Source organism: Dreissena polymorpha, chromosome 11 (genome assembly GCF_020536995.1).
Source record: "Dreissena polymorpha isolate Duluth1 chromosome 11, UMN_Dpol_1.0, whole genome shotgun sequence".
In the NCBI taxonomy this organism is placed as follows: Eukaryota; Metazoa; Mollusca; class Bivalvia; order Myida; family Dreissenidae; genus Dreissena; species Dreissena polymorpha.
The window spans coordinates 84,995,497-85,022,143 of NC_068365.1; the positions used below are offsets into that span (position 1 = coordinate 84,995,497).

A 26,647-nucleotide genomic window follows, 5' to 3' on the forward strand; every position below is an offset into this window, starting at 1 on the left:
CATATGAAAAGTCTAGAAAAATCCATGTGGGGGAAAGTTGTAAACTTTGTGATTTTATTTCAATAATTTTAAAAGATATTTTGTGAACAGTCTCGACTAGGCCTACCGTAGATCTACACAAAAAAAGTAAAAATGAAATAGCATCGTCTTCATTTGATCGATACGCCGTGGGTTTCGATAATTTCTTAAAAGCCGGAAAATTTTATATAATGGACTAATTCGAAGGTAAGTCAATCAATATACAATGTAATTATTAAATAATTTGTATTTTAGCGCATACAGTTTAACGGTGCAAAATGTCCGTAAGTGAAAAAGGTAATGTGTTTTCGAGTTTTCACATTGATGACAATCTAAAAAAAATAAAAAGAATGTATCGTTTAGAAAAAAAGAAGCTTTAACCATTCCTTTTGTTGTTTGTGTCATATTTCTTCTTCACGTGTCATTATATTATGTATGATTGATAAAGCTATTTTCCTCTATTGAAATTGATTTATAGCGTGAAAAACAAAAAAACTACGGAAGCCTATTCAAGCCATAAAATCTTTTGTTGTTAAAGTTTCGCTAGAACAACATTGACAAAACTGGCTCTGAATTATTATAATTAAAATTTTGAGGGTTTTTGTAGTATATGTATACACGGTTTTGTCTCGTTTCAGAATGTCCAATAACAAGGAACTGTGCATAATTTGCAACATCTGTATAGACGATGCAAAAAAGCAGCAAAGCTTACATAGATATGGTGCAGTTATATAAACGGAGCAGGAAAAAAAAAGTAATACCATTTTTTGACAGACCCGGTCAGTACGTTTATATGGAATGCAGAAAATAGTATTGTAATCAAAATATAATTTCCCAGGATGAATAACAACAATCTGAATGTGGGCATCAAGATCCCAGCTTGATTCATTTATTTTTTAAAGAACACTACTAGTTTTGTTTACCCGGCAAAATGTATTAAGAAAAATAGCGGTCATGCTGTATTGGCTGTTCAGACTCTGGACTTTCTGAGGACATTTCAAGACATTTGTGAAACAAACAAAGATGATTGGGCTGCTGCCTTTTGCTCACGTTTGGAAATTTTATCCGACTTGCAAGAAGAAGCTGCAGATGCCGTGTACCGTCAAATGTGCAATATCAATATCAGAACCAATAAAGCAATGCCTGTCTACTTCCAACAAAAACACCTGAAATAAAAAGCAAGACATCCTAAGGAAGACCAAGAGACGCTGATGCAGGAGATGCATGATAACAGTTGACTTTTTAAATGGAAATGGGGATAAACAAATAACTATTTATGACTTTACAGACAAAATGAAGAAAATGTGTGGTGATAAAGCTTATAGAGCTCCATACAATGAAATAGATTGGATGAATATTTTAAGGAATCTGCAATTATAACATAGATAAATGGCAAACAAAACATCGAAAAATACTGCAGCATTTATACTTTATGATTTGCATTGTGCAACGAGCTATGACGATCCTTATAAAGAAAAAAAAACTTTTTGAAAGCAGCAGCAAAGCTTTTAAGTAAATTGATTTAAAGACAGACTAAACTATTTTCTGTATCAAAATTCAGATGTGATTTAATCTGTTGGTATGAATACACAGTTTATGCCACCAAGAATTGTGCAATTTTTACAGGATTTATTAATCGCAAAGGATTGTTATATTAAAGTATGTTCAATAGGACAAGCTATCATGCAGGCAGCCCGTCAAAGGTCGGTTCTTTGCCCTTTGCATTTAGGACTAAGTATTCAGTTGCTCTCACTTTGCTTCAAAGTATCTTCCGGTGATTGCTTTTTTGAATAGTGTGTGCTTCTGTTTTTCTTACTCAGAAGTTTGAAGCAAGTGCTGCAAATGCTAGTAGCACAGATATAAACAGTTTCTTTACGGACATGTATCTACAGTATATAGCAGACAATGTATATCATAGTCTTAGAACACTTGATGGTCATAATACCTTTCATGGTATGGGTCTGGTAGCATGCGTTACCCTGGGAAATCTTTGGTTATACAACTATCAAACAGATCGCAGTCTCAGCTGAGGAACCTATTGCTGCCGGAAAATTGATGTATATTTTTACAGACAGCCATAAGTTCAAAAACCACCTGTTACATTCGCAGATTTGACAACATTAAAGGTGACTGACACTCAAAAAGCGGTCCAACTAATATGCAATGAAAACGACACAATTCTCCTCAAAGGTATTCTCGTGTTATCTCGTACCTATAAAGACCTATATACTGGTTGCTCCTGAAAACTTTTCAACACAATCTGGTGTTAATGTAAGCAGAATTGTGACTCGAAAAGGTGCACATGTATGAAAACTGGACTCGAATGCTCCACTGCTTGCGGTAAATGTAAGGGTAAAAGTTGTTCGAACAGCACACAATTCATAAACTCGGATTCGGAATAGTTTTTGTTGAAAGACATGTATACTAGATTACTTAACTACATAACTAAAGCATTGGCACTTAAGTTTAAACTCAGGATCAGTTTTGAAGAAAAAAAGGAAAAAGAATTGGGTCATTTTCAAGAATGACCAGAAAGACATATACAATTTCTCCGACGACTATTAGTTTGGATCTATGGTGTTCAAAGTCTTATTTATAAGGTTGATCAGATATTCTTGTTTACGCTTTTATGCTGTGTTCTTGTAAATAATGTATTATGTGCATGTTACAATGTGTTATTGTAGATATATTAGTATTGGTCATTTCATATTTAGAGTTGTACACTATAAAGTAGTGTGATACCTTTCAAACGGATAATACATCAAGGAATGTAACAATATTCCAAGTTAGACTGCATAAACTGCACTGACTTGTTAATTAAACAGACTGAGGATTTTTTTTCGGTAATTGGATATCTCATTTCTATCCACCCAAATAAGGTAAACTTGAAAACGAATGATCTTAAAATACACAGTCTTGGTTTTATTACATTTTTTACAAATATTTTTGTCACTGGATTAATCTTATACGTCCCTGAAAGTAATAATGACTTAAAGCAGGCAATCAAAGTATTGTTATAAAATGAGAAATTACTTATAATAAGTCAATAATCCTTTTGTAACAATGTTTTTGGGTGCTATATGGACGATAGACTTAAAGTTCATGCCCACAAAATGCAGATATTTGCTTTTATTATTTAAATAAATCGTTTGCCAAAATTTGCAGCTGGTAATAATGAGTTAAAGCAATGATTTAATATATATTTATACAATCGTTCCGCGGTCGTAGACATATGCCCCCCCCAAAGTGGCATTGGCATTGGCCGTGACCTTGACATTTGACCTAGTGACCTGGAAATCAATAGGGGTCATCTGCCAGTCATGATCAATGTAACTATGATGCTTCATGATCTTAGGCCTGAGCGTTCTTGAGTTATCATCCGGAAACCATTTGTTGAACGGACCGACAGACCGACTGACATGTGCAAAACAATATACCCCCTTTTCTTCGAAGGGGGCATAATAAGCAAAATATAGTAAAAGCATATGATTACTTGTCCACACCATAGAGATCCATTTGGATAAATAAAACTTATTTAATAAAAAGACATTTCTGTTTACGTTCACGTTTAATTTTTTAATACTGAAACACTTTTGAACTAATGTTTGGTCAATGACTAATAATTTGACAATTTTAAGCTTGTTTAATAAACTTAAAGATGCATAATTATTCACTCAAAGCAAACCAAAGCGGCCACTTGTTACCTAATTCAGTAATGGACACCATGCTCGTTGTAGTCAGAAACTTGGTACAAAACATTATTAAAGCCCCATTAACACTCAAAATCAAAGAATATTTCGTAAAATATTTCGTTAAATAAAGTTTACCCATACAAAATCATTGTTCCTTAAAGCAATATCCAAAATGTGAACGCTTGATGTGGTCTGGTAACATAGATATAACAATATACATTGTTACCAGACCACATCTAGCGTTGAAATTATGGCTTTAATATACGGAACACCTATTGTGTATGGGTTAACTTTAATTTACGAAATAATTAATGAAATATTCGTTGATTTTGAGTGTTAATGGGGCTGTCTGGTTATGATGTTTACGCATTGAATCGCAAAACACATTAATTTATCGGGATGATATAACTATTGTGGTTAGTCTACATTAGCGACACAGTAATTCACATGGACCGAAGTAGGGTGCAACGAAGCAATACAACAAAACGAACACATAAGTTTTAAAATATGTTGTCACAAGATTTATTTTCGAATCCCGGGTGAATACAGTTTCATGCTTTTGTACATAATTTCACGTACTTTATGATTTAATTCCGGCTATATCATGTTTGAAGCAATACAAGTGTGCGTTTTGCAATACTGCGTTTTGCAAGATAAAATCTATATTTGAAATATGAAATGAGTAAAATAGACATAAAATTATTCTTTGGAACGAAATCACTTGCATTGAGTATCAAATTAACTGATGTTTGTATTTAAATAGCTAATATGTATTTAATGTTCATGCCATTAAGCATTAAATATTGGGGACTTAAAATGATAAATTATTTGTTTCAAGTTACAGAATAATTAAAAGTAACATCACTGAAATTATGTTTTAATTAAGTTTTATTTAATTTAATTCTTACATAGTTGATAAGTCTACTTATTGGTTTATTCACTTAGCTTACTGTACCTTATGCATATTGAAGAGTACAGAAAACAGAACATTGATTAAGCTATGAAAATACTGATTTTTCTCGCGATTGGTTAACCTTAAATCTTAAATGCAGTCTAAAAGAGCTGTCTACCCCAAGCATACCGGTAATGTTGCACTCGAGAAGTAGAAGTTGGTTGTCAATAGAGGGCAATATAGGGATTAGCGATGGTAAGTTTTAACCAGAAAGAGCTTGAATAGCGAATTTTTTTGTGAATTGATAGAACGTTTTAACGAATATCCGGACAAATTGTCTCATATCGGAACGCCTGAACAATCACCAAACTGGCGGGACTGTCCCGTCGAAGTCTGGCATGTATGATTTAATTCCGTTATTCATATATCAAATCAATGATTATCTAATCAGAATTTAGTTTCTCAAATCTAAACCAATTAAATTGTTCTTAAATGGTTCTTTATTCCAGAAAAAAATAGCGAAACCAAAAGCATAAATATTATCGATAGAAAGTATAGAAAGTAATCCAGATCAATTATAAGTATTGAAATAAATTAAAATTACTGTAATGTGTTTTCCTGAAGAGAATAATAATCAATGATCTTTAAAAAAATATTACTCTATCATGTTTTTCAAACACGCATTATAGTGGAATTTGTGGCAATCAGGAATAGTAATTTGCTCCGGACGGTCATAAATTCAGACATTTTAATATACGGTTTAAAAATCGAATATTTGAATATATTCGAATAATGACAAACGAATATACGAATATCGTTTCCAGTATTCGTTCCCATCCTTAAAAAAACAGACCAAGCACATTCATCAACTATGTGATTGAGTATATTTTTTGTGTAATTTTTTCCCGTACAGACACTAACTACAACTGATTTTTTTTTCCCTCATTAGATTCTTCTAGACTTTTTATATGTTTAAGAGTGAGGGTTGAAGTATCAAAATCAGTCATCATACTTTCTGTTGCAATTTGTTTGAGGTAAAGCCTATTTAGGGCTAGATTGACTGGACTAAGGGAACATGGTTATCTAGCTTGTGTGACTGTTAGAAACACAGTGAACAGAACATGGTTGTCTAGCTTTTTCGACTGTTTGTAGGCACAGTGAAGGGAACATGGTTATCTAGCTTGTGTGACTGTTAGAAACACAGTGAACAGAACATGGTTGTCTAGCTTTTTCGACTGTTTGTAAACACAGTGAAGGGAACATGGTTATCTAGCTGGTGGGACTGCTAGAAACACAGTGAATAAGACATATTATCTAGCTGGATCGGCTGTTTGTAAACATAGTGAAGGGGACATATTATCTAGCTTGTGTGACTGTAAGAAACAATTTGCAAAGGGGACATGGTCATCTAGCTTATGTGACTGTTTGGGATCACAGTGCAGGGGTTATCATCCTTGTCATCTAGCTTGTTTGACTGTTGAAAACATGTGTTAGCCTCACCGTTCTTGGCTTGAAACACAGGCAACAGATATAAAATGTGTGACTGTGTCAATTATAATTAGAGCATATTTTCAAGCATTTTTGACAATAGGAAATGGAAAAAAAGAGATATTTGTAGTAATAAACACCTACATATTTTCACAAATTGTTCTTTTGAGTTTCATATGATAAATCATAAAATGGCAATTAAATCTTTACAATTAAATTCTTAAATATCATTAAAGTTTGAATTGAACTGAATATGACAACATTTATATTACAGCTGATCATTTAAACTTGGCAGCTTACTGTTCTTAAATTGCGAAATTTAGTGTTTTAATAATAATATCAGCAAGCATTAAAACAGCTGATTAACAGTGTCAATCCTTAAAATACTGAATATCAATCAAATCTATGGCATGCAATTCGGTAATTACAGCACTGTCATAAAGTAGTGTGATATAGGCACATGCCTAAACCATAGTAAAGTCTTTAATTAAGAAAATCAGCATAGATTTACTCATGTATTCATGTGTACACTGTATTACCTGACAGATGGTTATTCTGATAACCTGTTTTATTTGTTCTTATGTGACAGCAATTGCACTTATTTACCTATTGAAGGTGATATATAACTACAAGAGTTTTATAATTCAACATATCTATTTATAGTTATTTCTGCATATTAACGATATTTGCTTTTGTCAAGAAGCGATTTTTTTGTCCAATTGGGAAAAGTACCCGTACCGGTCTAATTGGGAAAAATTGAGTCGTGAAAACCTGAAAATTGGGAAAAATCGAGTCGTGAAACCCTCAAACTGGAAAATTGGTTTATTTGGTTTTATGCTCCCAAATTCTTTAAAATTGATTCTAAATGTTTACAAGCAGTCAATATTATATTTACCTAGGTTCAAACCATAGAGCTGCACAGGAAAACTAACAAAATGTTGCATTTTCCAAAAAAAAAAAAAAAATTGTTTTTTTTTGTGTGTTTTTTACCTTTAATAGGAAATTTTTTGGCCAGCAATTGGGAAATTTGTAGTTTTTTCGTAATTGGGAAAGTGCTGTTTACCGGTACTTTATAAAGAAGGAAAAAAATCGCTGTGTCAAGAGTTTGACCACTGTCTGTTTTTTTTGTACATAAAGCAAGATCAATTATGTGTTATAGGTTTCAGTGCAGATTTACTGGGCTTCCTGTGACAGAGTCACGCCTGTCGAAAGTTAATTAAAGCTCAGATTCAAGACTTCATTAAGGCTTTCATCTGGACATGAGAAATCAAAGTATTTTCGGCAAACAATAATTACTTACAGAAAAAAACAAAGTGATAACGCATATTGAAGTTCACTGACTCAATGACTTTGTGTAAATTTCATTGTTATAGAGATATTCCACTACAACCCGATTCCCCACGATTTGTCCTGATTTCCAATATTTTGAGGTCGGGGACATTCGTAGCTCAATCGGCGAAGGTCCTAACTCATTCGTAGCTAGTCGTGGGTCGACCGTAAGTGATTCCTGCAACTCGTGAGCTCCCGAAAAATCGTGGCCAGATTTTCAACGTGTTTAAAATTTGGCCATGACCTCCAAGACTGAATTTAGTCGCAGTTGACTCATAACAGCGTCATAATGCGTTCTTGGGCGTCATAATGGAATCGTAGGTAATTGGTGACTCAATTGGGAAATCGGTGATCACGTGATCTGTCTACGAATCAGCTACCACTTTGTCAAGACTCTCACGAGTTCACCCCGAGTGAGTTGCAAGCCCGCTAAGATTCTCACTATTTAGTTACGAAACAGTTACGATTTTCGGAGAAAGTGTGTGGTATATAAACAGAGCTTCTCGGTTTTCAGTCATTCAGTTGTTAGGGCTTTGTATGATAACAGGTAATTTGTTTATAATAAAAAATGGCAAGAAAAGGCAAGGGCAGGGATAAGTAAAAATACAATCGAAGAATACTACAGCTGCTCTTAGTCGAACTTCCAATTTTGATTTGGCGCCAAAAAAAGAAACGGAGGCCATAAACACAGAAGAATATAGGTCACATTGTTAATAATGATCAATATCAATAGATATTTGCCCCTTATTAATAGGTGCGTTTGGTGAAGTCCTAGCTTAGTCGTGATCGATCTGCATCGTTCGCAGTACAGTTGCAGTAGATTTTTAAACTTCTAATTAAATCCCGACCCTATTCACAAGTGTTCAACCGAACCCCACGATTCGTCGTAACTCAAAAGTACCAGTGTCGTAACTGAATCGTAGAATCTCACGAGTCTTCCCGATTCAATTAATGTGATAAATCATAGCGAATCCTGGTTTTTTTGTAGTGGAATAGGGCCATTAAACATTTCATGTTAAGTGTTTATCTTGTTAAAGATCTGAATTAATAGCAATAAAGTGAAATTTACTTCTCAACATCTTGTGAATAATGCTAAAGTAACACCCTTCTTATTTAGATGGGCCTTACCTGAGTCAATGTACAGCGCATGCACAGAAAGAGATGTTGCCATCTTTTAAAACATCTTTTAAAAGTTTAAATGGTGCTTAACAGAATGAATTATAACATTTTTTAATCACTGTCACACAGTTCCTTCTTGTTTTGTTCCTTATTTTATACTTAAGTAATTCATATATAATATTGAGATTTGATTGATCAAATTAATAAATGGAACATTGTTTGTCATTCAATCTCTGATCATTTGAACAGAAACAGAATATATCTATTTATAGTTATTTCTGCATATTAAAGATATTTGCTTTTGTCAAGAAGCGATTTTTTTTTGTCCAATTGGGAAAAGTACCTGTACCGGTCTAATTGGGAAAAATTGAGTCGTGAAAACCTGAAAATTGGGAAAAATCGAGTCATGAAACCCTCAAACTGGGAAATTGGTTTATTTGGTTTTATGCTCCCAAATACTTTAAAATTGATTCTAAATGTTTACAAGCTGTCAATATTATATTTACCTAGGTTCAAACCATAGAGCTGCACAGGAAAACTAACAAAATGTTGCATTTTCCCAAAAAAAAAAAAAAAATTGTTTTTTTTTTGTTTTTTTTACCTTTAATTGGAAATTTTTTTGCCAGCAATTGGGAAATTTGTAGTTTTTTCGTAATTGGGAAAGTGCTGTTTACCGGTACTTTATAAAGAAGGAAAAAAATCGCTGTGTCAAGAGTTTGACCACTGTCTGGTTTTTTTGTACATAAAGCAAGATCAATTATGTGTTATAGGTTTCAGTGCAGATTTACTGGGCTTCCTGTGACAGAGTCACGCCTGTCGAAAGTTAATTAAAGCTCAGATTCAAGACTTCATTAAGGCTTTCATCTGGACATGAGAAATCAAAGTATTTTCGGCAAACAATAATTACTTACAGAAAAAAACAAAGTGATAACGCATATTGAAGTTCACTGACTCAATGACTTTGTGTAAATTTCATTGTTATAGAGATATTCCACTACAACCCGATTCCCCACGATTTGTCCTGATTTCCAATATTTTGAGGTCGGGGACATTCGTAGCTCAATCGGCGAAGGTCCTAACTCATTCGTAGCTAGTCGTGGGTCGACCGTAAGTGATTCCTGCAACTCGTGAGCTCTCGAAAAATCGTGGCCAGATTTTCAACGTGTTTAAAATTTGGCCATGACCTCCAAGACTGAATTTAGTCGCAGTTGACTCATAACAGCGTCATAATGCGTTCTTGGGCGTCATAATGGAATCGTAGGTAATTGGTGACTCAATTGGGAAATCGGTGATCACGTGATCTGTCTACGAATCAGCTACCACTTTGTCAAGACTCTCACGAGTTCACCCCGAGTGAGTTGCAAGCCCGCTAAGATTCTCGCTATTTAGTTACGAAACAGTTACGATTTTCGGAGAATGTGTGTGGTATATAAACAGAGCTTCTCGGTTTTCAGTCATTCAGTTGTTAGGGCTTTGTATGATAACAGGTAATTTGTTTATAATAAAAAATGGCAAGAAAAGGCAAGGGCAGGGATAAGTAAAAATACAATCGAAGAATACTACAGCTGCTCTTAGTCGAACTTCCAATTTTGATTTGGCGCCAAAAAAAGAAACGGAGGCCATAAACACAGAAGAATATAGGTCACATTGTTAATAATGATCAATATCAATAGATATTGGCCCCTTATTAATAGGTGCGTTTTGTGAAGTCCTAGCTTAGTCGTGATCGATCTGCATCGTTCGCAGTACAGTTGCAGTAGATTTTTAAACTTCTTATTAAATCCCGACCCTATTCGCAAGTGTTCAACCGAACCCCACGATTCGTCGTAACTCAAAAGTACCAGTGTCGTAACTGAATCGTAGACTCTCACGAGTCTTCCCGATTCAATTAATGTGATAAATCATAGCGAATCCTGTTTTTTTTTTGTAGTGGAATAGGGCCATTAAACATTTCATGTTAAGTGTTTCTCTTGTTAAAGATCTGAATTAATAGCAATAAAGTGAAATTAACTTCTCAACATCTTGTGAATAATGCTAAAGTAACACCCTTCTTATTTAGATGGGCCTTACCTGAGTCAATGTACAGCGCATGCACAGAAAGAGATGTTGCCATCTTTTAAAACATCTTTTAAAAGTTTAAATGGTGCTTAACAGAATGAATTATAACATTTTTTAATCACTGTCACACAGTTCCTTCTTGTTTTGTTCCTTATTTTATACTTAAGTAATTCATATATAATATTGAGATTTGATTGATCAAATTAATAAATGGAACATTGTTTGTCATTCAATCTCTGATCATTTGAACAGAAACAGAATATATCCTAATGCAGCTCACACAAAAAATGTTTTATTAAAAAAATAAGAGTCGCGTTCTGAGAAAACTGGGCTTAATGCCTGTGCGTAAAGTGTCGTCCCAGATTAGCCTGTGCACGTTTAGGCAGAAAGTGTTGTCCCTGAGGCTAATCTGGGATGACACTTTACGCACATGCATTAAGCCCAGTTTTCTCAGAACGCGACTCATTTATTTTTATAACAGGCATTGGTTATAATGCACATAATTTTTACAATATTGTATTTTTTTAATTCTATTTAAACTTCAGGACTAGAAATAATTATATGTTCTTATTGACATTTTAATTACCAAATATATATATAAGTGGGTTAAATTTAAAATAACGAATGTCTATTCTACATGACAGACAGTAGTCAGGTATTCTACATGACAGACAGTAGTCAGGTATTCTACATGACAGACAGTAGTCAGGTACAGTAACATTGTAATACTCCTTCACTAACGACTTTTAAATAACAATCTTAAATAAAGATTAAAGCACATCAGAATGATCAAGTAATTAACACTTCCAATGGTCCAATACACACAATTGTGTTTTTAGTGTAACAATAAGGAATGGAATTGTTTTTTGTTTCTATGTTGGCAACATGTAGGCAGAGATCTAATTCCACTTATGTATATAATTTGGAAATTTACTTTTTCACTGTTAAACAATTATGTTTAAGTTTAATTCTTTGTGAAAGTTTGGCAAGCATATAGCTTTAGATGATTTAGATAACTAGAGAGCAATATCCATTATTTCCCAAGGGGAGATAACTACCTAATACAATATATACTTCAGCAGTTTCTTTTAAATATGTTTACAGAAAAATAAAAAATAAATTCTGAATGCAACAATAGCAAGAGTGACATGTTTTTCATCATCCTAATACAATACATATACAAAACATGTCTTTGTTTGCCTTAAAGGGCCTTGTTCACAGTTTGGTAAATGATGTTTTTCAAAACAAATTAAATGTTGGTTCATTAATGAATTATCATCATTTAAAATTGTTAAAATAATAAAGGGTCTGTATCATTTTTCTCCATAACTTGGAAAATATGTTGAGTATTAGTATAGCAGTTATGTTTCCCCATTCAACACAAAATGCTGCGTGGGGCAGTGGTTGGGCATGTGCTTTTACTTCCTGTGGACCTGGGTTTGAATCCCAGAAATGGCAATATTTTTCATTCAACTGTGCTAATATAAGTTATGACTATTTGATTCATTAAAGGTTGGTTAGTTAATATATTTATTCAATTAAAAAAAAATCAGTCCCTTTAACCTGGTAGAGTAAAATGCACTTACCACATCACCTTCTGCCTTAACCTTGTAACGAGGCATGACCTTGAATTGTGCGTGCTTGGCATTAAATTCTTGAAGTTCAACCTGGACAAAATAATAAGCAATAATTAGTATCTGTGCAAACCATCAACAGAGTAGATGATGGTTGACCATGATTTGACTGTGTTCATTTCAAAGGGGAGGCAGTCTGACTCAATGTGTGTTCAATTTGTCATGGCGTAGTGAATATGGTGTTTGCCTAGCGAACAGGAGATCACAGGTTCAATCACCATAAAGAGTGTTCCTTCAATCTATCCCAATAACACCAAGTACCTTCAATCTATCCAAATAACAGCAAGTACTGGTTCTAGTCCCAGGAGCGTTCCTTCAATCTATCCCAATAACACCAAGTACTGGTTCTAGTCCCAGGAGTGTTCCTTCAATCTATCCCAATAACACCAAGTACTGGTTCTAGTCCCAGGAGCGTTCATTCAATCTATCCCAATAACACCAAGTACTGGTTCTAGTCCCAGGAGCGTTCCTTCAATCTATCCCAATAACACCAAGTACTGGTTCTAGTCCCAGGAGCGTTCCTTCAATCTATCCCAATAACACCAAGTACTGGTTCTAGTCCCAGGAGCGTTCCTTCAATCTATCCCAATAACACCAAGGACTGGTTCTAGTCCCAGGAGCGTTCCTTCAATCTATCCCAATAACACCAAGTACTGGTTCTAGTCCCAGGAGCGTTCCTTCAATCTATCCCAATAACACCAAGTACTGGTTCTAGTCCCAGGAGCGTTCCTTCAATCTATCCCAATAACACCAAGTACTGGTTCTAGTCCCAGGAAAGGGACTCAAGAGCATGTCAATAAGCCTTATTAAGCTTTCAATGCAATCAAGCTAAAATAAATTGGTTTACTCTAAACTTACACAATGTGCTCACATGGCAAATTAAGCTGAAAGATGATGCACAGTGTAAAACAACCAAAGCATGAAAGGTTATCACAAGAAATCCAATAACCCAACATACTAAGCAAAATAATTGCATGTTAGTGCACCAAGGAAAACTGGGCATGTGTATAAAGAATGGTACCAGATTAGCCTGTGCAGTCCACACAGGCTAATCTGGGACAACACTTTTATGGAACTTTTTCATTTAAAGAAGTCTCTTGTTAATGAAAATCCTAATTTGACATAGTGTTGTCTTTGATAAGCCTGTGCAAACTGCACAGGCTAATCTGTGATGAAACTTTATGCACTTAAATTACAACCTGTTTTTCACAGAACTAGGCTGATATAAACATTAAAGTCAGCTACTTACAGCCATGTTGTTGCTTTCAGTCGGAGATGTGATTGTGGTGCTACATGTAGGCTGATATAAACATTAAAGTCAGCTACTTACAGCCATGTTGTTGCTTTCAGTCACAGATGTGATTGTGGTGCTACATGTAGGCTGATATAAACATTAAAGTCAGCTACTTACAGCCATGTGGTTGCTTTCAGTCGGAGATGTGATTGTGGTGCTACATGTAAGCTGATATAAACATTAAAGTCAGCTACTTACAGCCATGTTGTTGCTTTCAGTCGGAGATGTGATTGTGGTGCTACATGTAGGCTGATATAAACATTAAAGTGAGCTACTTACAGCCATGTTGTTGCTTTCAGTCACAGATGTGATTGTGTTGCTACATGTAGGCTGATATAAACATTAGTCAGCTACTTACAGCCATGTTGTTGCTTTCAGTCGGAGATGTGATTGTGGTGCTACATGTAGGCTGATATAAACATTAAAGTGAGCTGCTTACAGCCATGTTGTTGCTTTCAGTCGGAGATGTGATTGTGGTGCTACATGTAGGCTGATATAAACATTAAAGTCAGCTACTTACAACCATGTTGATGCTTTCAGTGGGAGATGTGATTGTGGTGTTACATGTAGGCTGATATAAATATTAAAGTCAGCTACTTACAGCCATGTTGTTGCTTTCAGTCGGAGATGTGATTGTGGTGCTACATGTAGGCTGATATAAACATTAAAGTCAGCTACTTACAGCCATGTTGTTGCTTTCAGTCGGAGATGTGATTGTGGTGCTACATGTAGGCTGATATAAACATTAAAGTCAGCTACTTACAGTCATGTTGTTGCTTTTAGTCGGAGATGTGATTGTGATGCTACAAGTAGGCTGATATAAACATTAAAGTCAGCTACTTACAGCCATGTTGTTGCTTTCAGTCGGAGATGTGATTGTGGTGCTACATGTAGGCTGATATAAACATTAATGTCAGCTACTTACAGCCATGTTGTTGCTTTCAGTCACAGATGTGATTGTGGTGCTACATGTAGGCTGATATAAACCAGGGGTGTGATCGAGGCAAAGTCAGAGGGGAGGAAAATTCTGTTGACTGATTTTGACTACGCGAATGGCGCGCATAACGCAATGACAAACATAAAAACAGACATTAAAATATACAGCTTTTTGAACTTCATAACAATATTTCTTTATAAAAACCTGTTAAACTTTACATTTAACATACTGAGGATGCGAAGTAAACTGTTAAGTAAGTATTTATTGTGATCAATAGCAGCAGTTGTTCAATGTATTGAATTACAGTTAATAGACTAAATATAAACAAACACACTTAAGTGTTTATCTGGTGTTAATGATGTATTAACCGAGTTAAATTAATATATTTAATTTGTTTACCTTTCAATATCTTGCATTTTACATCTTCACTCAGTTCAAAGCAATTTCAGTTAACTGAACAGCGTGACAAACATAATATAGCAGAATATGCATATGAATCTGATTAAACACAGACCCACAGACATATAAAAATCAAATCATGTTTGTCTATTTCCATGTTCGAACGATACTCTTCTAAATTGTTTTACTTCTCGAGTAGACTAAACTCCAATTTGCAAACACTGGTTTCCGTGACACAAATTCAGTGGGCACATTTCTTAACAAAATATGTGTTGCTTGTATCTAAAACGTGGTCTTTTTTTGACAAACACATTTCATTATTCCTATCAGACTAGGTGATGTCAGCCGTTTATTCGATTGCTATTTGTTATTTCAATAATCTTAATTTTCTCTTCACAACGGCGCCATTTGCAAACAAATCACAGAGCGCATTTTAAGAACACAATTTTAATTGGAAGATTGGGAAACGACAGCCAATTATATGGCTCGTTTTAAAAATGCTTAGGCAGAATCTACCAGTGTAAAATTCGGAGAGATTTCGCGGGCCGCGGATATTTCGGGCCGCTTATGAAATACGTCCGCGGAATCGGTGGTAGCCCCTCTCCCCCACATTTTTTAAAACGAATTTACGCAAATCTCAGAAGTGACACCCGGGACAACCCGATCTGCGGAAATCCGCGGATCCGCGGAAAAATCACACCCCTGTAAACATTAAAGTCAGCTAATTACAGCCATGTTGTTGCTTTCAGTCGGAGATGTGATTGTGGTGCTACATGTAGGCTGATATAAACATTAAAGTCAGCTACTTACAGCCATGTTGTTGCTTTCAGTCGGAGATGTGATTGTGGTGCTACATGTAGGCTGATATAAACATTAAAGTCAGCTACTTACAGCCATGTTGTTGCTTTCAGTCAGAGATGTGATTGTGGTGCTACATGTAGGCTGATATTAACATTAAAGTCAGCTACTTACAGCCATGTTGTTGCTTTCAGTCGGAGATGTGATTGTGGTGCTACATGTAGGCTGATATAAACATTAAAGTGAGCTACTTACAGCCATGTTGTTGCTTTCAGTCGGAGATGTGATTGTGGTGCTACATGTAGGCTGATATAAACATTAAAGTCAGCTACTTACAGCCATGTTGTTGCTTTCAGTCGGAGATGTGATTGTGGTGCTACATGTAGGCAGATATAAACATTAAAGTCAGCTACTTACAGCCATGTTGTTGCTTTCAGTTGGAGATGTGATTGTGGTGCTACATGTAGGCTGATATAAACATTAAAGTCAGCTACTTACAGCCATATTGTTGCTTTCAGTTGGAGATGTGATTGTGATGCTACATGTAGGCTGATATAAACATTAAAGTCAGCTACTTACAGCCATGTTGTTGCTTTCAGTCGGAGATGTGATTGTGGTGCTACATGTAGGCTGATATAAACATTAAAGTCAGCTACTTACAGCCATGTTGTTGCTTTCAGTCGGAGATGTGATTGTGGTGCTACATGTAGGCTGATATAAACATTAAAGTCAGCTACTTACAGCCATGTTGTTGCTTTCAGTCGGAGATGTGATTGTGGTGCTCACATGGATGAACTTTTGAGTGAACCTGTGCTTCAGCTGAAAAGTGCAACAAATATGGCTATAGCTTTGTCACAAACACGGCTCAACCCCTCCCCCCAACAGAATTGTCAGCTGGATTCAAGGGCAAATAACTCAGGAATTGTAGATCTATCGGATGAAAAAAGTGACATGCAGCTCTACAATTCATGGTGATGATAAATTTGAAGTTTCCATCGAATAGCAGGAGTTATGTTTAAATGTTTGCTCCACAAACCTAAACAACTTTATGAGGAAATTAACACACTTAGAAAGAATAACATAGACCAAACGACTGATAACTCCCCTGGTTGGGAATAATGCAATTATGTTTTATAACATACTTCACTATTTTTTCTTTATTATATGTACATTATGAATATTTTTACCATAAATATAGGTAAAATAGCTTTTTGAAAGTTTTCATTAGCTACTTTTTGTTTGACTGACCAACCATGTTTGGTTATTGTGTTGAATGACATGGCAATTTCAATCATGTAACTGAAAGTAAACAATATTTAATCAAAATTATCACATACAGTCCACTCTCGTTATCTCGAAGTCGGCGGGAACAAGAAAAAATATCGAGATAACGAGAGTTCGAGATATCCAATAAGGCGTTTTCAAAGAAAAAATGAGACGAACATTTACCTTGTTTTTAACATCTAAATACCTGCTAAGTGGTCTAACTAAAGCCGTCACCGTGTGGTATAATACTCTCTACCTGATATATACGCGTTTGTTTGAGGCACGATTAATTTTGCTATTTAAATGCTTAAAATGACGTTTTAAGTATTACAGAATTGCATGGACACATGCGGTTATAATTTTTCTTAACTGTCGAATAAACATCCGGTAATGTTGCTATTTAAAGTTCTGATGCAATTGACGTCCAATCAAGACGAGGGTTTTCCATCTGAACATGCGTAAATCACGTTCCGGAATACAGAACTGTACATGTACAGTTTGTAGTTTGAAATGCAAAGTTAAATCGATTATTAGTCCATGATCAAATAAAAATTAAAAGCCATTTTGAGTCTTGTCTTTATTATCTTTATTATCTTTATTACTCAATATCCCCAGAGTGACAGTTAAAATGACAGGCCTTACTCAAGTGTTAATGGCTAACGAAATAACACACGTGTGATCATTGATGCAATTAACGGATCAATTTCCTACCGCACAGTATCGGGAGCAGCCGGGCGAAGCGGGACGGTGAAGTATCAAAGACAAAATTTCTCACCTTTTGCCGACACTGGAACAGTTATTCGCAGTTCGAGATAAACCACAGTAAATACATGTAAAATCGGGACTCGGGACAAAATTTTATATCGACATATCGAATTATTCGACATAACGAAAATCGAGATATGCGATGTTCATTTATATAGATAAAGAAGGAAAAACGTTGGGACATTGAGCTTACTTCGACATATCGAGAATATCGAGATATCCGATGTCGAGATAACGAGAGTGGACTGTATATATTTATTTTATATTCTTATTTTAACAAGGGCTGTTTGTAAAACATGCATGCCCCCCATATGGGCTGTCCGTTGTAGTGGCAGCCATTGTGTGAATACGATTTTTGTCACTGTGACCTTGACCTTTGACCTAGTGACCTGAAAATCAATAGGGGTCATCTGCGGGTCACGATCAATGTACCTATGAAGTGTCATGATCCTAGGCAAAAGCGTTCTTGAGTTATCATCCGAAAGTCATTTTACTATTTCGGGTCACCGTGACCTTGACCTTTGACCTTGTGACCTCAAAATCAATAGGGGTAATCTGCAAGTCATGATCAATCTACCTATGAAGTTTCATGATCCTATGCGTATGCGTTCTTGAGTTATCATCCGAAAACCATTTTACTATTTCGGGTCACCGTGACCTTGACCTTTGACCTAGTGACCTCAAAATCAATAGGGGTCATCTGCGAGTCATGATCAATCTACCCATGAAGTTTCATGATCCTAGGCGTATGCGTTCTTAAGTTATCATCCGGAAACCATTTTACTATTTCCGGTCACCGTGACCTTGACCTTTGACCTAGTGACCTCAAAATCAATAGGGGTCATCTGCAAGTCATGATCAATCTACCCATGAAGTTTCATGATCCTAGGCGTATGCATTCTTGAGTTATCATTCAAAAACCATTTTACTATTTCTGGTCACCGTGACCTTGACCTTTGACCTAGTGACCTCAAAATCAATAGGGGTCATCTGCAAGTCATGATCAATGTACCTATGAAGTTTCATGATCCTAGGCCCAAGCGTTCTTGAGTTATCGTCTGACAACCACCTGGTGGACGGACCGACCGACAGACCGACCGACAGACCGACATGAGCAAAGCAATATACCCCCTCTTCTTCGAAGGGGGGCATAAAAATGTGATACAAATCAAACATTCCTCATTTTCTCAATAACACTGAATCGACTTTACTCAGGCCTAAAATTCAATTTCTGATTTGGTCTGCATCTACACTATCTTCATTCAAAAAAACTTCATTATACCACAATACAAGCTAAAGTTATTAAAATAAATACATATGTTGTTCCATTTGTACTTACAGTGAACTTGACACAACTGAACACAAATGTTATCCCACCCTAGAGCACTATGTAAGCTACCTATACACCAAATTTCATCATAATATCTTTATCCTACATGAAGTTATTTACAAACAAGAGGGCCATGATGGCCCTGAATCGCTCACCTGACTAACCTTGCTTCATGAACTTAAATTTTATTAGACCCATATACAATCCCAAGCCAAATTTCATTAATTAATACATTCTGACAAAATTTCATTAAGACATGATGAAAACTGTGACCTCTTTCATCTACACAAGGTTTTACTAGAATTGGCCCGGTGACCTAATTTTTGACCCCAGATGACCCATATACGATCCAAAATCAGATATTATCAAGATAAACATTCTGACCATATTTCATTAAGATCATATGAAAACTATGACTTCTATTGTCTTCACAAAGTTTTTCTATGATTTGACCTAGTGACCTAGTTTTTGACCCCAGATGACCCTTATACAATCCCAACCCAGATTTCATCAAGAATAATATTCTGACCAAATTTCATAAAGATTTAATGAAAACTGTGACCTCTACTGTCTACAAAAGTTGTTTTTTTTAATCTGACCTAGTTTTTGACCATAGATGACCCAAATTCAATCCCAACCCAGATTTTAACAAGACAAACATTCTGACTATATTTCATTAAGGTCTGATGAAAACTGTGACCTCCATAGTCTACACAAGGTTTTTCTATTATTTGACCTAGTGCCTTGTTGCTGACCCCAGATGACCCAAATACAATCCAAACAGGGCTCCCCTTGCCCAAAAATTTCTGTAACCAACATTTTAGCCAAATGGAATTTTGTGTAGCCAAATTTTAGAAACTGTAGCCAAAGTTTTGGCAAAGCAGTTGCAGGGGTCAAAGTTGGATATTTTAAAAATCCTGAACTTAAAGCTGGGGGCCAGGGGGCTGCAGGGCCCTCGGTGGGTCCAGGGGACAAGGGGGCCGTGGCCCCCGGAAGCTCCTGGATTTGACGCATTTAAAGGGTGCCTGTACCTGTTCTGGTGATTCTATTTTCTTAAAAAAACAACATACACATTTATTTAAAAATCTTCATGTATTTGATAAGGAACACACAAAAGTTGGTCAAAAGGCAATTCAATCACATGCACCCTCTGTCTGGCATCGACTCGACTGCAGGTGTTGCTTTTGAAGAACCCAGTAAAACCTGTAACCGTCGTTACAAATTATTATATTTTTCACACATACTTTAAAGTCAATAATACATGTTTAATAAATGCAGTATCAAATTTTTGTCACCATTTATATTCACAGAATCATGCTGCCAGAAGCCTCCACAAACACCTAAGAAAATTGGGTATGGTGGCTTCTGCTCAACAGTTAAAATTGAAAATTTCAGCATGGGTTCCCCTAGTTTTTATTCCAATCGTTTTGTTTGAATGCTAAATAATTGTATCCCGGTGTGACCCAAATTCGACGATGTAATGGTAACATGAAGCAATATTTAGCAAATAATTAAAGAAATAATGAAATGTTTCATAGCACAAAATAATAATTTTAAACTCTGCTGTATTACTTTGAAATGATTCCAAGACAATAATCAACCCTTTAATCGATAAAAATAGAACATTTAGGAGTCGTCGAATTTGAGTTACGGTAGGTTGCCCATATTTGTTTTACAAACAGTAAAAAAAAAAAACATATCTTGCTGCTGGACTCATATGTTGGGGGACAATTAAACATTTTATTTAACTAAAAAAGACCTGTCCCAGTCAGCAAAAATGGCGTATTTGATCGTATTTTCAATTACTGTCAAAATTCTTTTCCTGTTTTATGCTTTATTCAAAGGTCAAAATGTTTTAAAAGCTCACAATCAATGAATCATACGTCATTAATAAAAAAAAAAGGCAAATTTGCTAGATCTATCTTGTCGATTTTTGATGCAAAACAACCTAAACAGTAAACTTAAGCAACAGCAAATACCACCAAATTCGGGGTGTTAGTTTAAAAAAATAAAAACCCTACCTGGTTGGTCTTGATGGTTCTTATATTCTTTTTGTGTTTAAGGTCCTCTGCGTGGAGACGAAATGCCTTCTTCCCACAAGACTGATAATTCAGGGTTTTCTTACAAACTTCTCAAACAGCTTTTCCACAAGCTTCCACTTTTCTCAACCAGTTCACTCCCCGCCCGTAGACTACAGCTTAGTCTTTCTCGTGTAACCATTCCCAGCGCCACTTATTTTATGCACCTTCAAGTTCTTTCACCTTATATCAAACAGGCAAGTATCTCGATGCAATTTTTCTCAACTTAAGTCTAAACACAGCTTCCCATTCGTCATTAAATATACGCAAAAAGTACTCAAATTGATTTAAATCGGTAGCAATCTTTAATCCTTAATCAGATGTAATTGGTTATTTAAGTTGCTACGATGTACGATTTGTTTTCACATCAGTTATTTGTCTCAATGACTGGTGTTAATGCCGACTGCGTATCAATTTTTCAGGTCAATAACATGGGGATGTATTGAAGCACAGTCTACAGCTGAAAGCGGTTAATATCTGGGACGGCATGTCAGGAAAAAAATTGTTCAATAATAATGCAACGATTAATAACACTTATCCTTATGGATTTTCATGAAATAAAAACCATAATCAAGAAAATTTTATTCTCTTTAATCTGATATATAAATTATTATAATACACTTAGTGAAAAACAATTTATTATGCTGTTTAAGGTTTTTCTATTATTTGACCTAGTGACCTAGTTTTTGACCCCAGATGACGCAAATACAATCCCAATCCAGATTTCATCAAGATAAACATTCTGACCAAAATTTCATAAAGATTGGGTAAAAACTGTGACCTCTATTGTCTACACAAGGTTTTTACAAGGTTTTTCTATTACTTGACCTAGTGACCTAGTTTTTGACCCCAGATGACCCAAATACAATCCCAACCCAGATTTCATCAAGATAAATATTCTGACCAAATTTCATAAAGATTGGATGAAAACTGTGACCTCTATTGTCTACACAAGGTTTTTCTATTATTTGACTTAGTGACCTAGTGTTTGACCCGAGATGACCCAAATACAATCCCAACCCAGATTTCACCAAGATAAACATTCTGACAAAATTTCATAAAGATTGGATGAAAACTATGACCTCTACTGTCTACACAAGCAAATTGTTGACGGACGCACACACACACACACACACACGCACGCACGCACATACGGACACCGGACATCACGCGGTCACATAAGCTCACCATGTCACTTTGTGACAGGTGAGCTAAAAACAGGTCATCTACTTTTTACAACAGTGGAAATGACCAAAAATGGCCCCCATATGCAGCGCCAACATGCTGGCTTGATTTATGCAAAGGTTTCATCAAGGTTTGTTACTACAAGTTTCCTTGAAAAATGTGTCCAATCTTGTTTATATCCTTGTATATAAAGTTATCTGAATGATCTAAGCAAACAAGAGGTTCTCCATCTGTTGCCTATATGTTAACCTAGATGACCAGAGCATACAAGTGTTTCATCCCCTGTTGTTAATTAATTTTTCAGTATGACCTGCCTATAACAGAGGAGGTACTCACTTGATAGTCAAGATGGCAACGTCCATGCCGAGGCAGGTTTTCGCCGTTTTTATTCCCTTTATTACTTGCATTAATTTTTTTAATGCACCTCACTTTCCAGCTAAATCAGCAAGAAAGTTAATAGCCTTTACTTGGTATTAATATTTGCACTTTATCTCGACTTTACGCGCTGCAAAATTTCTTATTACAGCTTCACTAAGAAAATTTGCAGGGAGTCCAGATATAAAGCGAATTTTAATACGAAATAAATGCTAATCATCTTTTAACTGATATGGCTGGAAAGTGAGCATCATTTAAAAAATTAAACAAATGTTATACAGGATATAAAACAGCAAAAAATAACTGTTGCCATCTTGACTATCTTGTGATTATGTAAACACAACACGTTTATTGCCAATTGCAACGAAGAACTCTCCAATTGGTTGGACGTCACCGGAAATAGGTAAATCATGCAAGTAGTGAATGCTATTGCAATGTGTATGGAAAAAATTCTCCGAAGGTACATTGTTTATTGTTGCATTGTTTATATTTTATTACTTCAGAAATTCTGTCACTTGTTTTCTTCAAAATCCGGTATTTGGTCAGTGGAGCATATATGTTTACCTGAATGATCTGACCATACAAGAGTTTCTTCCCCTGTTGTCTGCTCTGTTCCTGCTCATTATCGTCTGTTTCTGATTTGGCCGCTTGCTGCAATTAAAAAAAGAAAAACTGCATAAAAACAGCACACAGATATTTTGACAGTCTATGTAGGCTTCAAAATTTGTTCCTTTCTCAAGCTTAATTTGTAAATCTTGGCAACTTTTAAGAAGCCTACTTTTCTGAAGCCATGGTAGGAATGATTTCTCCTCGATTGCTCTCAATAGTATGTTTTTGAAATGTTAGATGGAATAATTGTAAGAAAATATACTCAAGATAAAAAAAAATAATTATCAAGCACAGTCTTAACATGTAAGTTCTAATATATGCTAGTAAGCTGATTTTCTCGCTGCATGCCATGTATGAGGGAAACAACTAAGCAATTATTACGATTATGAATTACGTGACCCTGACTTTAAGCTTGCAACTTGTAATCTTAAAGGAAATAATGTTTGCAATAGAACATTTTCAGAAAATAATCATGTTACAGGCTAGAAAAGCTACATATTATGCCCATATTTGACCTTTGACACATAAATAGTACCTTTGACCTTGACCTTTGAGCTAAAGATACAGTGCTGTGACATGATGTTTCCACACAAATGAAATCAGCTTTTTTTTTAATTTGCATACAAAGGATTGAAGTTATTGGTGGGACAAGATTGTACAAACATAACTTTGGAACATACATGTAGAAAAGCTCAATTCTCAATGCCTCCAACATTGTGGGTCATTAAAATCAAAATAAAACAAGTATTGCTTTCAATTTGTATACTGTGCCAAATTGTTTTAAACAATTCTCTGTAGCGATATAATGAATATCAATTATAACATACACATATTGTATAACCACGGGAAACCAAAGACAATAATTCAAGCGATAAACCACGCTGATTGAGTTTAAACAAGCTAGGTTCACTTGTCCTGGCTATATAATTACATAAAGTCAACACTTCTTCTTGCAAACAAGTAATTGTACCAAATTAAATCAAATTTGCTTAAATTAAAGTTCATATTCAATAACGATATACAATTGTTGTGCGTAATTCAGTTAGTTCACCTGCCAATTTTATGCAGCAAAATTTTTTGTTGAAAGCTTATCAATAAGCTATGTTTAACAATACAGTGTATTGTATTCCCTCTGGTAAAAAGGCAGAATTATACATAGTGGTTATTAACCCTTCCTGTGATTAACCTTAAAAAGGGTTAGCTCAGAAATAAAATAATTCCTTTTGTATATTTTGTTTGCTTTATTTAAATTTTCTGCAGTATTTTTAATCTGTGTGCGTTCATTATCATTTATAAATTTTCTCAAAAATAACTTTGAATTGTATGCTTTTCATTTTAAATTACAATATATTTAGCATACTTGTTGAAGCAGTACATGTAGCTGCAGCTACCCCGTTGACAAGTGATATAAAATATTTTATTCCAGCCCATGAACATAGAGAATATTTTGCATTGTATGTTTGCTGTGTGAGAAGAGGGATGAGAAACAAACAAAATGTTATTTTAGGCCATACATAATCTGCTAGAAAAATGATATAAGGGTCTTCCTGACCTAGACAGACAATACCTATTGTTCTGACTTTGTGGGCTTTTGCTCCAAATACAAAATGCCTGCGAACTAGTATAATTTGACCTCTTTGTTGACCCGCATGATTTTTTGTAGACATCGACAAAGATCTATTGCAGCAAGTGGAACAATTAAAATGACCTGACACGAATTACCTGTTATAAAATTGTAGTCAAAGATGTATTATAGAATTATTAAAAGGACATTTTTGACAGTCTATTTCTCAGAGGTTTCAAAAAATTATCTTTTTTATGTTTTATGTTTTATATTATGTAATTGCATGGCACAATAGCAATCAGACTAAACAATGCAAAATGAATCTAATATTAATGTACAAAAAGGATTTATCTTTATTTTAAAGCTCTGATAATTAATGGTCTTTTGATAAATAACAAGTTTTATTTTCAATTCCATGCACAAACAAAGCAGTTTTTATTATGTTTCTCTTAAAATTCAATGCTACACACTAAAAAAAAAATCCAATATTAATTAAGCATAAGAACTTGCATGGCTTTGTAAGTCCCAAAAATTGAATACATCTACTACCATTGATCCCAGTTTAACCTACACTGCTAAATATTGCACGCTCTTTAATAATAAATATCTAAAGATGTTTTACCATTTTAAAGACATAACTCATTTCTTTCTCATCGAATGGTCTTTTTTTACGTGCAAAGATTCAGATTACATTTTGTTTGGATTTTTAGCCAAATTAAATGCTTTTATAGTAAGTGAACCTACTCCCACTTTTGCTGGGTAAGCAAGTTAAACTGTGTACTATAAGTGTAGAATCTTACGCCAGTTACTGACAATATTAAGTAACCAATACTAAAAGCGTTTTAAATACTTAACATATTTTTTGGTAAAAGGATGTTTAAGCATTCACCTAATCAATCTACCTTTTTTGCACATGTATGGCTGCCAATCGCTTAAATTATATTCTGTTGCACTGCTCTTTAGATTTAATTACAAATTCTTGCAACAAAGTAAACTACAAAAATATTTGGTCCCATTTTCACTGCACGAGATAAACAGCTTTAATATCGGTATTGATTTTCAAATCCATCTCAACATTTTATTATCCTAAAGCACTCAATAAATAAGGTTTATGTCAAGGTTATTTACATTACTTGTAAATACCTCTGTAGCTGTTTGAAAACGGCATATATTCAAACCTTATAAGTTGAATGTCTCTTGTATTAGGATTTTGCTGATGAATAATAAACATGAAACTTTAAATATAGGCAAAATATAACAGGTTTGACTAATACTATGGTTTATCTTATGTTTTACAATTTTATGTTTATTTACCTCAAACAATATTTAGGCCCAGGAATGTTGAACTTTATTTATTGAAAATAGAACTTTACATGAGTATTGTTCTAATTTTATAGGTAAAATAAGTGCATGTTAGTGTTCCGATATATTGCAAAACATCCATTGATTGAAGATGGCCTAATGACCCAGAAGAAACAATGGACTTAAAAAAGACAGTAGAATTATATATGTTCATGTCAATCTTCTGGTTGAGTGCATAATGACCTTAACAGTAAACACTTTATTTTATTTTGGAATAACTATGGTATTCATTGTAAGAATGTTAAATAAGCTTTCACTAATATTGTGATCAATAATATTGAATTTCAACAGAAGAAGCACAGTTGAATTAACCTTAACAAAATATATAAATAAGTGTCTCTATATCCAATGCTTGAGCGCATTTTCCATTGTACTTCATTTCAAAAAGGAGCTTAATTTGTCAAATACAAGATCACTTCTGAATACGGGCCCTGTCAAGCGAATCCCTTTATGTG

The 26,647-nt window shown here is 34.9% G+C and overlaps 1 protein-coding gene across 1 annotated transcript in view; it reads right to left on the reverse strand.

The window, feature by feature from the left end:
* Nucleotides 1-26,647, reverse strand: part of LOC127849995 (inositol 1,4,5-trisphosphate receptor type 1-like) — a 162,446-nt gene that overhangs the window by 105,610 nt on the left and 30,189 nt on the right. The window contains 3 exon segments of the mRNA XM_052382729.1: nucleotides 12,183-12,263; nucleotides 16,400-16,477; nucleotides 23,222-23,308. Of these exon segments, the coding sequence (XP_052238689.1) occupies nucleotides 12,183-12,263; nucleotides 16,400-16,477; nucleotides 23,222-23,308 (246 nt within the window).